Genomic DNA, 16,461 nt, shown 5'->3' with positions numbered 1-16,461 from the left:
TGTTCGCTGAGCACCTAGTCCCTGCCAGGCATTCCGTCTCAAGCCCCTCACACCAGTGCCAGGGAGCAGGCGCGTTTTATGGCCCCAGAGGAAAAGCCCTGCTCTAGGACACAGCAGATGCTGGCCCAGGTGCCTGGGCCCCGGGGTCCGTGCTCTCCGTCAGCTCTCTCTATCGGGGCCGTGAGGGCACAAGCCAGCAGGGAAGCAACTGGATCCTCGGGCTATCATCCCCCCACTGAACCCCCAGCTGCAAGTATCCTCTGACAGCACAGGAGGGGGAAGGCTGTCTCTCTCCCCCCGGGGCAAGGTCCCCATCTCTCCAGGGAAGAAACTCTGCCCCTTCACAGAGCTTGGCTCTTCGCTGGGCAGAAATGGAAAACAGGACGGGCAGACGGACCAGTCAGAGGATGAGACCGGGCAGTGAGTGGGGGCATTAAGAACAACTGGGAGGCCTTCAGGCAGGGCTGGCTCCAGGGTGGGGGTCCTCAGAGGAAGGGGGGAAAGAAAACAAAGTGGTGTACCCCAACATGTGTAATCACAGTGGACTGACACACGGGAGCGCACGGGGGGGGCACATCCCTACCATGTGTCTGCACACATGGGGACGGGGGCGTGGCCTCAGACATATGCACGCACCGGGAGGGACAGTAACGTGGGTCAATGTGCAGCCAAGATGCAGGTGGACAAGCTCTGCTCCGGGAGGGAGAAGGCGAACCCACGTGCAGGCGGCTCAGCCGCACACGGGAAGCGGGTCAGGCCAGCACAGCGAGCCCAGACAGGCACATGTGGACTTGTCATGAAGCAGTGGGACAACTGACATAACACACACACAGCCCCCGAGACAGACAGACTCACAGATGGGGCACGTGGGCGCTAGGCCGAGACACAACCGTGGAACTACCCATCCCAAGGTGGCCAAGGCCTGGTGCTCTGGCCCAGCCGGGGCCCGGACAAACAAGCTGGACTGCCTGTCTGTGCCCCGTCACGTCCTTAGTGCTTCAGTCTTGGAGTCACTCTCTCCCTGCAGCTCTCTATGGCTCCCCATTACCTTACCTGTCTAAGGCCTCCTACCTGCTCCAGAAAGGCTCACTGCAGCAGCACTGGAAATACTCTCTTGCCTTTGCCTTAGACATCTCCCCTCTCCTCTGACGTGTCCGGACCCCATTACATCCTCACTGGACAGACCGACTGCTTCAGCAGGAAAGACACTCTCCCTCCACCACCTTCCATGCCTCCCCATCATCTTGACCATCTGTGCCCCATTACATACTCAGTGGTGAGGCACTGGAGACGCCCATCCCTGCCACTCTCCATGGCCCCCCCTCACCTCCGCCTGTCTGAACCGTACTGTGTCCCCACTGCGGGGGCACTGCAGATACCCCCCACTTCTGTGGCTCTCCATCACTTGCAACATCTGTGCCTCATTAGGACTGCACTGCTTGGGGACTGGAGACACTCTGCCCCTGGGATCTCTGTAGCTCCCATCACTGTGCACACCAGGGTCCCTTATAACCCCACTCGTGCACGGACACACTCCCCTCCTACCATCTGCCATAGCTCCCCACTATCCCTGCCTGTCCACGCTCCATTATATCGCTTCTAGCTCAGCTCTGAAGATACTCTCCCCACGCCAATGCCCTCCCTATGGCTACACATCCCCTCTGCCTTTCTGTCTCCCATTAGTCCTCAGGGCTTGGCCCTGGAGATGCCACCCTCCCCCCGCTGCCCTCCATGGCTCCCGCATCCTCCCAGCCACCTGTGCTCACCTGACCGCAGCTGCTTTATGCGCCCGTTGCTGGCACTGGGGTCCACAGGCAAGAAGTCCTTGAACCAGGTGATCTCAGGGTCAGGGTTGCCACTGGCAGCACAGAGCATAGTAGCTGTCCGTGTCCGCTCCACCACCTTCAGCTGGGGGCCCATGTCGATGTTGGGGAAACCGGGGGGCAGCTGGTCCTCTGAGGGTGGAGACATGGGAAGAACAGGGCGGGGGCCCCGTTGCCACATGGCCGACCCTGCGGCGGGGGTGGTGGTGGCTGGGTCCCGCCCCTGCCTGGCCGGGGCAGCTCCTATGGCCTGCTTCCTGCTTGCCGCGTGGGGGGATTACTCCCACGGGAGGGCGTGCTGCGGGGGGTGGGGGGGGGGTTAGGTCAGACCGGCGCTTCTCACTCAGGGCCACTCTGCCTCCCAGGGGGCTACTGGAAAGGTCTGGGGTGATTCTGATGGTCACACCTGGGGTGGGGACCGGGGATGTTCTCAACACCCCATAATGTCCAGGATGCACCCCCTTCCCCGAGAACGATCCAGCCCCAGGATCAGCAGCGCCCAGTGGGGGAGACGCTGGGGGTCCTTTAGAGCATCCAGAGCTAGTAAAACGTAAACACAGGCGCCTGGGGGGGCTCAGCTGGTGAAGCGTCCGACTCTCGATCTCAGCTCAAGTCGTGATCTCAGGGTCGTGGGTCGAGCCCCTCGTGGGGCTCTGTGTTCAGCGGGCAGTCTGCTTGATATTCTTTCTCCCCCTCTGCCCCTACCCCCGTTTTAAAAATACACACACACACACCGAAGCCCACTAACTCCGTGCTGCACGCCTTCCGCTGTGGTCCTCGCCACCCCCCGGGGGGACCCAGGATCCTCGCCCACCGCTGCCCCGCCAGCCTCGGCAGCCCCATTTCGAGCCACCCTCACCGTGTCTCCGTTCAGCCACACAGACCTCCTTGTTCCTCAGAGACATCAAGCTCCCTCCTGCGTCCCCCTCGGCCCCTGTCTACGCATCCACGTCCCCTCAGGCTGGCTCACACACCCGAGCTATACATCCTCCTGGACCCCAGAACATCTGTCCAACTCTGTCATGATGTACATGTGTCGCTGCCACGTCCCCACTGCCCAAGAAGGGCCTCGCATACAGTAGGTGCTCAATAAATGCGTGAAAAGCTCAGTTCCAGTTGCTGTTAACCCACGAGAGTCTCACCACACCTCCAGGCCTCAGTGTCCCCGTTCACTGGCAAGGTCCAGCTTCCCTCTGCAGTAAAGGGGGTGGGAGGGCCACCAGGAGAAAATGCCCCTCTCCCTGGAGGCCCTCAGCCTGACGTCCAGGGCCCGGCAGGAACGTGGTCATGGGCCGAGGTGATGAGCAGGCCAGCTAACTGGCAGGTGGCCTTCATTCGTATGCCTGAGAACCTTACCGGACTCTGTGGCCTAATTGAGCTGGAGTCTCGCCAGGGAAAGGAGGAAACTCGGGGGCCTCCCAAAGGGTCCCACCTGCTCCCCCACCTCCACTCTCCCTCTCCAGCACCTGGAGTCCAGGTGCCTTTTGCTCTGACCCCAAACACCCCCAGCTCCAGTCTAGCCTGTCATCCGCAACGGACGAAGGATTCCCCAGGGCCAGGGACCAGGCTCCGCCGTGTGATTTTAACAGCCACTCACCCCATTACAGGCCGAAAGGAGCCTCCCCCCCAAGTTCATATTGAAGCCCAAACCCCCGGAACCTCAGAATGTAAAGATCAGGTCTTTAAAGGGGTGATTAAATTAAAATGAGGTCACCGGGGCGGGTCCTAATCCAATCTGACTGGTGCCCTTGCAAGGAGGGGAGACGAGGACACAGACGTGCAGAGGGATGAGCACGTGAGGACAGGGGAAGAAGACAGCCGTCTGCATGCCTAGGAGTGAGGCCCCAGGAGGAACCGGCCCCGCCGACACCCCAGTCTCAGACTTCCCGCCCCCAGGACTGGGAGAGAATATGTCGTTTAAGCCGCCCAGATGGTGGGACTTGGTTACAGCAGCCCTGGCAAACCCATGCGGTCCCCACCCCATCCCTGATGGCCAAGTGACAACAAAACTAATCACGTGTGGGGGCTGGTGAAACTGAAGGCACACAGGAGGGAACGGGGGTGGTACAAACCCTACGGGGTGGGGGGGGAGGGTGGTGCCCTGGGGCCACCTGCCAGAGACCCCTGACCCCCAGCTGCACATCCACGGTTTCTACGTGCCGTGCACCGGAGGAGGAATGCAGAGTGGCTCCGAGCAGCACAAGGCTGGCGACAACCTAACCAGCTGTCAACAGGGATTCATTAGCTACACGCCGGGCCACCCATGGGATGTGATACAAAGTCCAGACACACCGCTAAGTGGACAGGGCTCAAAGTGAAAGATGCTATAGACAAAGGATCAAAAACTACCGTCCCCCAGGCCAAACCCGGCCCTTGGCTTGTTTTTGTTAATAAAGTTTTATTGACACACGGCCACGCCCCTCTGTGTCCATGTCATCTACAGCCGCTTTCTAGCTACGACAGCAGAGCTGAGAAGTTGGGACAGAGACTGGCCGGCAGAGTCAAAAAATTTCCTCCCTGGCGTTTTACAGAAAAAGTTTGCTATCTTCCGGAACAGACGATGCTGCTACCTGTGTGAAGGGAAACACTACCCAGGTATTTGCTTACAAAGGCCCAGAAGGGTCAGTGGGCATGGTGAGTGCTTTGGGGCACGGGACTGGGGGACTGGGGAAGAGGTGGGCGAGAGACCACCATGCAAGAGCCCCAGGCACACCGTGGTGGTGGGGGAGGGACAGGAGGCCAAGACGGGGCAGGGGAGAGGCAAGCAGGGACGGCACCATCCCATTCCTCCAGTGGAACGAGAGCTGCGGTCCTGGTCCAGGGGTGCATGGAGGGCAAATGGCCCCAGTCCCAAGTCCTGAACGCCATGTACCAGGCACTCCACAGCAGCATTCCTATGTCCTCCTCAAAGATGGCACCTAGTTCACAGAGGGGGAAACTGAGGCTCAGACAGACACACAGCTGCTCCAGGTCATACAGCCAGGACACGGCCAGGCTGGGTAGGATTTGTACCCAGGTCCAGCTAAGCCCAAAGGAAGCTGGGAGGGGCCAGCTGAGGAACCCACAACCCCCGGACTGGACCTCCTGGAGTCTGAGGGGGTGGCTGGACCCTGTCCAAGGTGGGTCAGGCCCTGTTTGCTCTTCTTGGGCCTGAGGCCTGAACCCCAAAGGTGGTTCTGATTGGCTGCCCATGATGTCACTGGAGGTTAAGGCCAAAACAACTGGGCCTCGCTTCTTGGCGCTCTAAGCTGGCACGTGCGCGCCTGTCACCCGAGAACGCATCCACGCCCCACGCGCGCTCATACGTGAGCACCTCCCATGTGTGTGCGGCCCTCGGGGGTCCCCGTGAGTGCGTGTGGGTGGCAGCCAGCCGCGTGCGGAGCAGGCGTGCACGGGGACTGGGGGAGGCTGCGGCTGCCCGACGGTACCGAGAGCTCCTAATTAAACAAAAATGTTCATCGCGTACCACATTGTGCCCGATTCCTCGGAGTTTAATTAAAACAACAGCACGGGAGGCGTGCGCAGGGTCCACAATCAGAGGGAGGGGGAGGGAGGCGGGGAGAGCGGGGCCCAACAGCCTAGTCCTTCCCTGCTCGGCGGGAAGAACCCCGGGGCTCAGGGCCCGGGTGGGGGGGCGCCGGGAGGACAGGCGCTCCTGGGTCAAAGGCTCCGGTCTGGGCATCCAGCCCAAACACCACGTCCTCTAGGCGGCCCGAGAACAGAGCGAAGCCAAGGAGGCCTTGATGGGGCAGGGAGCACAGACGGATCTTTCCCAGACTCCCAGCGACTGGGCGGTTAATAGATTCACAGCATGTCCTTTTAACTCTCTGAGCGCTTACAATGGAGGCTGGCACGGGGCAGCGGGAGGCAGGCTGTTCCGTCTGTGCCCAGGAAAGGTCAGGGCAAGAATATCTGCTGGGAAGAGGCGGGGCGGGGCGGGCTTGGCCGAGCCGGCTCCCTGCCCCTCCCCCTCCCCCCTCCCTCCCCCAGCAGGACCTGCTCCAGGACCCAGCACGGATGAAACTAAGGGGCCTCTTGTTAAACAGATGGGATGGGCAGAGCGCTCCGAGGGAGGGACCCCGTGCAGGCTGCACCCACGGTCCGAGACCAAGTGCCCCCGGGGCCAAAGTGCCGCCCACCCCGGCTCTGCTGCCCTACAAGAGGCTGAAGAATGCCACCCCGGGCGCCACAGAACGCCACAGAACGGCTGGTGCCAGTCGTCCCACTAAACTCGGGAGTGCGAACAATAAGCTCGCCAAGCCCTCGGGCCTGGGCCCTCAGGAGAAGCCCCAGCCTCTCCTGCGCATGCTCCACCTACCTGGATCACATGACTACCCCTCCAGTGAGCCTCGTTATTCCCCACTGTTATTCCCCACTAGGGAGGTGAGCAACCACAGCTCACGGAGGTTTATTAACTTGCCCAGGGTCACACAGCTCACAGAGGCTAAAACGCCCTTGCCACAGAGCAGGCAGGAGGGGCAGCTGGGTGGGTAGGGGGTCTGTGGCGGGACTGCCTGAAGGGTGCTGTTTTACAAGGAGAATGTGATTTCCCGGTGCCCCCAGCCCGCCCCAGCGACGCTAGCCAACAGCCCAGCAAAGCAGTGTTCCGGAAGGATCTGTGTGAATGCATGGAGGGTAGTGGGCAGATGTTTGCGCCTGTCCAACCTATCTATTCCTCCTTTGTCCCTTTGGGGGAACCGCCCCTTGCTGACCCTGTCTGTGTGGGCTGACACACCCCTGACTCCAGGGAGGACCCTGCCAATCGGAGTATTTGTTCCTCTGGCCACAGTAAGTGGCTCAGGGATGGCCATCTCACCCAACCCGGGCAGGATCACCTGGTTCTCTCTTTGGGGTGGCGGCGTGCAAGCCTGGAGCTACTGAGGGTCATCCCACTAGGACATAGTCAGTATGGAAGAAAATAAACACAGAGGCAGAGAGAGGGTGAGACCTAAGAACACCGTAGGAGTTCCTGGATCTAGCTGAACCTGAAGCTACCTCGTCCACAGAACTTTTCATTACACAGATCAAGAAATTTTCTTTATTACGTGAACCGGTTCAAGGTGGATCAGGCTCTTCTAATCAGAGAATGATTAAGATGACAAACGGATGACGCTAGTCCCTTCACACCGCTCCTTCCTGCAAAGGCTCCATAAATCCCTACTGGCAGGCTCAGGGCAGCACTGGTGTTAACAGGCTGGGGAAGAGAGATCAAGGTCCCCCAGAGAGAAAATCTAAAGCAAGATCTTTAATGATTCTTTTAGTATTTGCCCCAAAAGCCCGGGGCCCGGCTCCCCTCCACCCCCACCCCAGGGAGCCCAATACCTCGGAGGACAGTGAGCTTGGCATGGACCGTGACCTCCCCAGCGGAGTTCTGGGCCACGCACTCGTACACATTCTCATCCCGGGGTGTCCGTAGCGGCTGGATCCTCAGCACGGCCCCCGCACTCTGGTCAAACTCGATTGTCTGCCACGGGCAGGGGAGAGAGCAGGGTGAGACTGAGGTCCCCGGGGTGTCTGGCAGGGGAGCTGGGGGCTGTACTGTCCATGTGGATGGGCGTCCTGTGCGAACGCACCGCAGGCAGAAACCGGGCCCAGGTCTGTGCAAGTAGGAGGGCTTGTGTGTATGTGGGTGTGTGAGAAGCACGGGCAAGTCTGTGACAGGCGTGTGAAGGCACGTTGGCCCTAGATGCGTGTGCGTCTGATCGTGTCCGTGTTATGGAGTTGTGCGGAGGCTCCGTGTGAGAGATGGGACAGAGAGGGTGGGGCCTTGCTTGAGGCCACACAGCACACGGCCAGCAGAGCAACCCAGCCTGGCTGGGCCCTCAACTGCGCAGGCAGGTGGGGCGCATGGCAGGGGAAGGGGTGAGAGCTGCCCAGGCCACGGAGGGTGGCAGCCTGGCCTGGCCGCCAGCGTTCGCCCGGGAGACGTTTCTGTGACGTCTGCGGCTGAGCGTGGCTGAGCCGCTGTGGCCCCGTCTGGGGAGGGGGTGCTGGCCCCAGACCATCTCCCCTCACCCCCGACTCACCTCAAAGCGCTGGGAATTGACCTTCTTGCCTTTCTTGTTCCAGGTCACCCGTGGCTTGGGGTCACCCGTGGCCTGACACACGAAGGAGGCCACACCCCCCGACACACCGATCTGGTCCTTGGGTTCTTTGATAAACCTGGGGGGCTCTGGAGATAGAGAAGGAAGAGGAAGGGTCTGGTGGGCCCAGGCGTGAGGCCAGCAGCCCACAGGGCCATGCAAACACGCCCTCCCTCCCCACGCTCACCCCTGAGACCACAGCCACACATGCTCACACGTGCTTCCAGCCTCATAGGGGCCACAGAGGATGGTGGAAGGGAGCCCTCCCCCAAGACTCCGGGGTCCTTAGATTTAGCGCCTAGAAGCCCCCCGTGGGGTGCCCAGCCAAACCCTGGAGGGTCCTTGGCCCGGAAAAGACTTGCAAGGAGATAATCCCCTAGTGGGACACATGGGGAAACTGAGGCATCAAACAGGGAAGCAGGGGGTGACCAAGGGATCTGAGGTCCCAGCCCACATTCAAACCCTGGGCTCCAGCCTCTGAATCCATGGGAGACGTCCAGACGCGAGGGGCCAGCGCTGGAGGCAAGAGCGCAGAAACGCTGATCCCGTTTCCCTAGGGGTACGGTGCTGACAACCTACTGAGTGCCTAGTGTATGCCGCGGGGTAGTTCAGTAATATGTGACCCTCTGATGGCGCTGAGCACGGGGCCCCAGGGTCCCCATCTGACACATGCAAGACTGAGGCACAGAGAGGCAAAGCCTTTCCTTGGACATACACAGCCAGCCGCCCGAGGGCCGAGCCGGAACTGGACCTCGGCTGGCTCCTGAGCCCACATTCTCGGCCGCTCCCAGACATATGAAGTATTAACTCTCCAGGACAGTCTCGAGTGGGGCGGGCGGGGTCTTTAAGCCCCGACAGCCGCTACCCTGCACGTGGACAGGCTGCCGTCCGTGAAAGCACATTCCCAGTGCTCTCTCCTTACTGAGTCTTCTCAGCTACTGCTGAACGGCCCAAGCGATAGGGGACCTCCACTCGCGCTGATGCTACAGCCGAGCCCATGAAGGCAATCCGGTGACTCCTGAGGTTCTCACCGGCAGATTCAAGGGCTGCGGTGGGCTGGCGAGGTCCTTCAGGAAACAACCTAGCTACCCAACAAAAGGGGACGGACGCCATGTCCCCGGGGCACCCCGAAGTGGGATGCTGGGCAGCACAAAGGGATGAGGGGGCTTTCCTAACTACTAGGGCAGGAACAGCAAGATCCAGAAACTGTAAGACGCAAAACAGTGAGGGGTAGAGAGTACAGCGGATGTTACTGTTTGTGGGAAAAGAAAAACGGGGGTGGGGGGGTGGGGGACAGAGAAAAACAGGGCGGGGGGCGCACGGAGTGAGCGTGTGTGCGCATGCAGAGAAGTAAAGGCCGCCCCAGAGGGAAATGGGGTGCCTGGACACGGGGAGGGGGAGGGGAAGAGGCCTCCTACTTGGTACCTTTTTGAGATTTTCAGCTGTTTAAAGATAAATAGAAATTCTTCAAATAATTCTTTGAACAAAACGGGGAGCCCATCCCAGTGGCCTCGCCTCCCCTCTTCAAGGCTCTGCTCCCACTGATGTGACCACGCGCGACTTTACTGGTGGTCCGTCTCTTCTGAAAATCTGTAGACCCACTGCGAGCAGGCCCGTGCGGCCTCCTTCAAGTCCTGTGCTCCCTGCGGAGCCGTGGTGGTTTCTCACGTTGTGCGGATTCAGGGTGGAGAAGCTTGGGTGAGGCCATGTGGCCCAGACCCGACAGCACCCGCATCTGAACCCGGGTCTTTCTGTCCACAGGCGCAAGTCTTAGGCTCCTATCACCTCCAGGCCTTGGGGCTGACGGGGATGTTTTGCTGCACGCTGAGCCCTGCACTGGGCCTGCCTCCCTGGCTCTGCCTGCCTGGGCGGCCCCTCCTGCAAGCCTCAGGAATGGTGACCCAGGCCATGCGCGTCCCCAGCCGATGTCACGGAGGAAAGTCACTGTGGCCGGGTCAGGGCTCTTACTTAGGGGGAAATCCTCTCTTGGGAGGCCCTGGAAGGAAGGGCAGGAGCGAGCTCCGGGGGGCATCCAGCTGCCTGTTTATGACTCGGAGCTGGGACACGCCCCCAGCACCCTCCCATCCGGGGGAGGAGACAGCGGGAGCCCCTGCTGTTCCTTCCTGCGGGAGTCCCTTCCTCCTCCCTTCATCTGGCAGCTTCCACCTCAGCGAGGCCAGCACCTCCCCTGGGGAGCCTTCTCAGATGACCACACGCTGGGTCAGGAGCTGCTTGGTCCTCACCGCTGCCTGGGGACCCCCCATCACAGCCTTGCTCATGCTGGGCCGAAATAACTGGTTATGTGCCGCTCAGGGTGGGCACGGGGTCGCCAGGACCCCACCACACCTCTCTGGTGACCCCTGACGCCCACCTAACACTGGACCCAGTGAAACAGCCCACTTGCTCCTGGGCTCCCCGTCTCTGCAGGGCGGACGTCTTCTCAGCCCATCTCCAGGTGGCCCTGGGGTCGCAGACAGTCTGGAAGAGCTTTGTCCCCTCACTGCACCCCATTAGAAAATATCCTGTGGACACTTGGATTCTCTCCTTTGGACGAACCCTCCCCTCCTCTTCTTGGCAAAGGGACCCCGACACAAGACAGACGCCCTGGGTATGGCAGTCACTTGTGGGGAGCCACCGTCCCGTCTGTCCTGGGCCAGGTGGCACTCAGCACTGTTCCTGCACCTGGGACACATAGAAGCAAAACCAGGGGTCAGGGAGGGTGAGAGACGTGCACAGGGTCACCCAGCTCGTGACAGATGGGAGCTAGGATTCCACGGGCCCGGATCCAGCGACCTACCCCCGGAAAGGGCACATTCGATAAATAGGGTTGTGGGTCCTCATCCTGAAAGTGTGCCCCAGGGGTCTCCCTGTCTTCGTTCCGAGCGGTGATACCACCAGCATGGAGGCTGGGAGAGCCCTGGCCCGGATTCTGTTTTTCCACTCTGGACTCTGCAGCGCCGGAGACCCACCCTCCGGTCCCCTCCAACCCCGCCTGGGCCAGCCCCACGGCATCCTGGGAAGGCCCCACAGGACCCAAAGCCCTTTCTAAAGATGAAATCGCTCCTCTTGGCGCTGGCTGGTGGTTTCAGCTGCCCACTTGGGCTCTCTGTGGCCCAATGGCCCCCACCCTCTGTGGCTCCCCAAGGGCCTGGGTCATTCCCTGAAGCTGGCCGTGCAAATCGTGGTGGGTCCCAAGGACGGAGCTCCTGTGACACAGACCTGCCTTTGGAGGCAAGATGCAGACCTGGGGTTGAGTGTAGGGCAGTACCAGCACCTAAAGCTACACAGCAATCATAACTCCAGGGCTCACTGCAGGGGCACCCACTGGGCCTGCTCCAGCTGCACACCAGGTGCTAATATCCTGGGTCACCCTCTCTGCTCGCCTGGACCAGCGTCCTCACCGGCGCCCTGGTCCCCCAGCTCAGGCCCTTGCCCCCGGTCTGTACTCCCCTCAACAACCACCAGAGGGTGCCGGTGAGCACTTGAGCCCGGTCCTGCCCTCCTCTGCCTACCGCCCCTCCAGGGCTTCCACCTCCCTGGGGCAGAAGCCCAAGTCTTCTCTGAAGCCCCCAAGGCCCTGCACGACCTGCTCCGGCCCCTCCCTACCCTTCCCTCCTCCCTCTCTCCCCCTCACCCACTCTGCTCCAGCCACACGGGCGCCCTGGCTGTTCCTCCAACACCCTGGGTCTTGCCCCTGGGCTTTGGCACATACTGTTCCCTCTGCTTGGGAGTTTCCCCCAGATACCCACAGGGTGCACTTCTCAGCTCCTTTAGGTCTCTGCTCAGAGGCCACCTCACTGCGACCTTCCCTGATGTTCGCCCACGCCTTTAAAATGCAGCCCCCAACCCTCCCCTCACACCCACATCCCCACCAGCCAAGTCCACCAGCATGTCCACCAGCCAACACACTTAGTGCTTCTCCCTTGCTAGATTATGAGCTCCGTAAAGGGGTGGGATGTTTGCTTCATTCCCTGTGGCTAAACCAGTGCCTGGCACACAGTAGGTACTTATTAAAGACTCACTGAATGAATGAGACCACAAGTCGCTGTGGTCACACGACAGAGCCCGGATTTAAACCCAGGCCAGGGCAGTCTCCAAATCCTGTGGTCCCCCCTCAACCACAATGGGTCTCCGGCTCTGGCAGCCTCAGTTTCCCCAAGGCTGGTAATTATCCCTAGAGTAAGATGTCAAAGGAGTACACATATTATTTATTCAATCAGTGTAAGTTAAACCAGCGATTCTCACTCTCAGGGGGTGGGGGTGAGACATTGTTGCCTGTGGACGTCTGTGGTCATCACGACTGGGGGTAGTTCCTGGCATGGAGTGGGTGAGGTCAGGAATGCTGCTTGACCCCCCCCCACAGTGCCCAGGATGTCCCTTCCCAGTGAACGATCTGATCCTGCATTAAATGAATGAATGAAATGTTCAAATGCTTGTCGCCTTCGCCTTGCTGTTCCCACGTGGGGAACAGAGCCCCGGAAGGCACAGGCTCGGGGAAGTGACCGTACGGATCCCAGCCCAGCCGCGGCTGGCTACTGTCCCGGAGGCAGTGTGGTGTGATGGTCAGGGACCCAGGCTCTCACACCACACGGCCCGGGTTCAAATCTTAGTGTGGCTACTTCCTGGCTGCCATGAAACCTCTCTGTGGCTCAGTTTCCCCATCTGTACAATGGGAACAATGAGAACAGCATTCATCCCATCAGGCTGTGGTGGTTGATCTGAATGTGTTAGGCATCTACTAAAAAACAACACGAAAACAGGGTAAAGCACGAACCGCTAAGGCCAGCGTGCACGTCTCTGGTGTTCTCACCCAGCAGCCATAATTACTGTGCTCATGGGAGCATGGGATTGTGGGCCTACTGTGTGCCAGGCAGCATTATCGCGTGTCTTTGCCACGGGAATGCGGGGGTGTGGATCTGTGCTGAGTCTCATTCAGTCAAGATGGAAACGGCAGCTGAGAGAGGCTGAGTCACTGGCCCAAGGTCACACAGCAGGTTGATGGCAAAGTCAGGATTCAAACCCAGACTAACTACAGATTCCAGTTTCTTTCCTGCTGGCCTGACCCTGTGTGTCCCCACGGGCCTGAGTGACGCCTCCTCTAGGCCCCCCGTGGTAGCTTCAGTCTTGGTGTTGGGCCCAGGATGAGGGAAAGGACCCTCATCCTTTCCATGTTACGGCCAGAAACAAAGCCTTGCCCACCCCAAACTACACCAACCCCTTTCTTCACCTCTAGGCCTTTCCGCAGGCTAGCCCCTTCACCAGTAATGCTCTTTCCATCAGCGAACTCCTACACACCCACAAAGCCCCAGCTCCAATGTCTTCTCTCTCAAGAAGCCTTTCCGGGCTCCACCTGGGAAGGTCTGGTTGCCCGTGTATCTGCCCCCCCAGGCCCTGGTGTTTCTATGTGTGGCAAGGGAAGGGGAACTCTGTGGCTTCAAGGCGTGACTTCAAGTAAGTCCCTGCCCCCTCTGAGCCTCAGTTTCTCTCACTGCGAAATGCGGAAGGTAATGGAACCGGCCGGCTCAGTGTTAGGAGGCTGGAGGGAGGTGACACAGGCGAAGGTACAGAGCTGATGCTGGGGAAACAGCCATCATCATCATCATCGTTCCCGTTACTGCTTTTAATGCCGTCGTTATTATTGGCCTCTGAGCCTCCCAGGACCGGCGCACGGTGAGCACTTTGCTCCGCCTCCTCCATGGAGCACAGAGGCTCTGCCGGGCAAAACCAGGGACCTGGGGAGGAGGTGGGGGCACGTGCACTCACGCACACGTAAACACGGACGCGGACGCCCACGCGGCCCGCACCAGACTCTTACCTTCTGCTGCGCAGCCTCCGACCAGCAGGACCACGAGGAGGCCCATGGGACCAACAACAGATGCCACGCCGGGGCCCCAGGCAGGCGCCATGCTTGGCAGCTACCTGCAGCCTCCGGCCTCCGCCCTGGAGGGGGACGGCCCCCCGGTCCCTCACAAAGAGGCCTCGAGCCGAGCCGAGCGTCAGACGGGGCAGCGTCTGCAGAGACAAGGGAGGCACCGTGAGAGGGGAGACGGGCAATCCGGGCGCCTTCATGGAGGAGGCAGCGGGGGGGGGGAGATCACAGAGGGGCGGAGGAGAGGGAATGGGGCCGGGGGGAAGGGGCTGTAGGACAACGGGGGGGGGGTGATGGGGCAATGATGGGGCGGAAGGAAGTGCTGAGCCCCTACTGAAGGCCTGTGTCTCCCCCCACATCCCTGTGCTGAAACCCACCCTCCCTGTGACAGCGCTAAGAGGCAGGGCCGTCGGGAGGGGATTCAGCCACAAGGGCGGAGCCCTCAGGAACGGGCGCAGTGCCTATGAAAGATCCCACAGGGCTCCTCACTCCCTCTGCCGCCCCAACAAGGCGAGAGGAGGGCCGGCTCCAACAGGGTGAGAGGAGGGCCGGCTGGGAAGCAGGGAGCAGCCCTCACCAGAACCCAGCTCTGCCAGCACCTTGATCTTGGACTCCCAGCCTCCAGCACCATGAGAGACGCGTGTCTACTGTCGCTAAGCCCCCGGCCTATGGTATTTTGTACAGCATCCCCGACGGACGGAGACTGCCCCCAGCCCCCAGCTGACTGCGGATCAGTCAGCCTCCACTCTGATGGAGCCCGGACCTCAGACCCCCGCCGATTGCCAGGACTGAGCAGCAGCTCCAGGGGTCCTCTGAATACCCACTGCTCTCCGCCCAGGCTGGGCCTCCGGAAGGACGAGGCTCCAGCGAACGCTGCAGGCTGTCTGCATCCCACCTCAGCCCCGCTCAGCCCGCAGACAGATCTTCCCCAAACACACCTGCCCGGCCCTGCCGCCTGCCCTGTTATAATGCCTCTGTGGCTCCCGCTGCCCCCAGAGGAAGCCACTCCTGCTGATCTCACTTCCTCCGCTCACGGAGGTGTAGCTCAGTCCTGCCCGCCAGCCTTTGCCCCTGCTGCGCCTTCTGCCGGCACTGCTGTCCCCCCACCACTGTGTGACGGGTCTCAGCTCAGCTGTCACTTCTTCCAGAAGCACCCCCACCCCGCCCCCGCCACCCATTCCACATCCCACAGCCTCAGAAATGAGTAAGACCATCATCCTCCACGACTTCAGCCCAGTTTGCAAATTACATGCGAATGTTAATCACTCAGGAGTCGGTTTCTCCCACAAGAATCTAAACTCTTCTAGGGCAGAAGAGTCCCTGATTACAGGGGCCAAAGCCCCTCCCCAATCTCCACTTTGGCCAGAGCCGGGGCAGAAGGCCGGGGCAGAGGGTCGGAGAGAGGCAGGGAGAGGTGAGGCCTAGGTCAGCCCCACACCCACCCCAGGCCATGCCCCGGGCGGGTCCAGGCCACGACCACAGGGATGGGTGCCATATAATGGTGGGGCAGCCCCTGTGATTCTGCCTCCCGAAATACCCAGCTGCGGTCACCTCGCCCAGCCCCAGAGAGGCCCCAGGAGAAGGCTGGGCTGGTGGTGGCCTGGTCATGGCTCAGGGCTGGGGGTGGGGAAGCCAGGATGGGAGAGTGAGGGGTGGGGGTGGGGGCTCAACCTGCACGTAGTCAGACCATGGACAGACAGACCAGACAGAAAGAAGGATGCCTGCACCCGAACCACAGACAGACCCACAGTCAGACCACAGACACACAGGGAGACCAGACGCAGACGCCGACGTATTCGCACAGCCGGGCAAGAAGGATGGGTCCACACACGTAGTCACGCAAGGACAGCTTGCACAGAGACCACCAACAGGCACAAAATCAGACCTCGGACACCCAGGGTCAGATAAGATGCACGTACAGGGTCAGCACGGGGCAGACAAGCCACGTACCCAGTCAGACCACAAGCACGGTGGGATCAGACACATGGGTCCACGCAGAGACCACAGACAAACAGCATGACCAGATACACAGAGTCGTGGTCAGGCAGACGACACACATACACCGTCGGGCTGTAGGCGAATAGGGAGTCAGATCAGAGGTCTACGGCTTGCAAACAGGCAACCAGAGCGCACGAATCTGAGACTCAGATGTGCGCACAGTCAGACCACGGAGACAGGCTGGGCAGGCAGCATGCCACACTCGTATCAGCCAGACAGTAAATACAGAGACGAAGTCAGACCCCCTCGTCTAAGGACACACACAGACTGGCACGCACAGTTGCAATCCAGGTACACACTCAAACACGACTAGTCGGGGACCGGGCAGGTAGGGAAAGAGAAGCCTAGAGCACAGCCCCTTACCCCCAGCCGGTACCCCCACCATGGGCCCTTTAAGAGCGAAAGTGGCCCAAGAGCAAGGTGGAGGCCCCAGATGGGGAAAGGAGCCGCAGCCGGCTGGGGCCACAGTGACCACAGCAGCCGATCCCACCCACAGACACACAGCTGCCGGGCACATCTGAGTAGGGGGCTTGGGCCCAGGCCACTTGGGCAGGCCCTCAGAGAGCCTCTGGGGAAACTGAGGCCACACAGAAAGCCTGCAGCCCAGGGGGGCTCACACTCAGGGCTGCTAGGCCCACCATGGACCCCCAGGAGGGGGACCTCCTGCTTTACCTCGGCGCCCCCCCCC

General features: G+C 60.7%; 1 protein-coding gene across 1 annotated transcript in view; it reads right to left on the bottom strand.

The window, feature by feature from the left end:
- The window catches only part of PTPRS (protein tyrosine phosphatase receptor type S), a 66,416-nt gene that overhangs the window by 45,496 nt on the left and 4,459 nt on the right, over positions 1–16,461 (bottom strand). The window contains exons 3-6 of the mRNA XM_040629520.1: positions 13,722–13,918; positions 7,850–7,995; positions 7,146–7,287; positions 1,767–1,955 (exon numbers count right to left, since the gene is read on the bottom strand). Of these exons, the coding sequence (XP_040485454.1) occupies positions 1,767–1,955; positions 7,146–7,287; positions 7,850–7,995; positions 13,722–13,812 (568 nt within the window). The 5' untranslated portion in view covers positions 13,813–13,918. The remainder of the gene's footprint in view (positions 1–1,766; positions 1,956–7,145; positions 7,288–7,849; positions 7,996–13,721; positions 13,919–16,461) is intronic.

Source organism: Ursus maritimus, unplaced genomic scaffold (assembly GCF_017311325.1).
Source record: "Ursus maritimus isolate PB19 unplaced genomic scaffold, ASM1731132v1 scaffold_14, whole genome shotgun sequence".
In the NCBI taxonomy this organism is placed as follows: Eukaryota; Metazoa; Chordata; class Mammalia; order Carnivora; family Ursidae; genus Ursus; species Ursus maritimus.
This window is presented reverse-complemented; position numbering and strand designations above follow the sequence as displayed.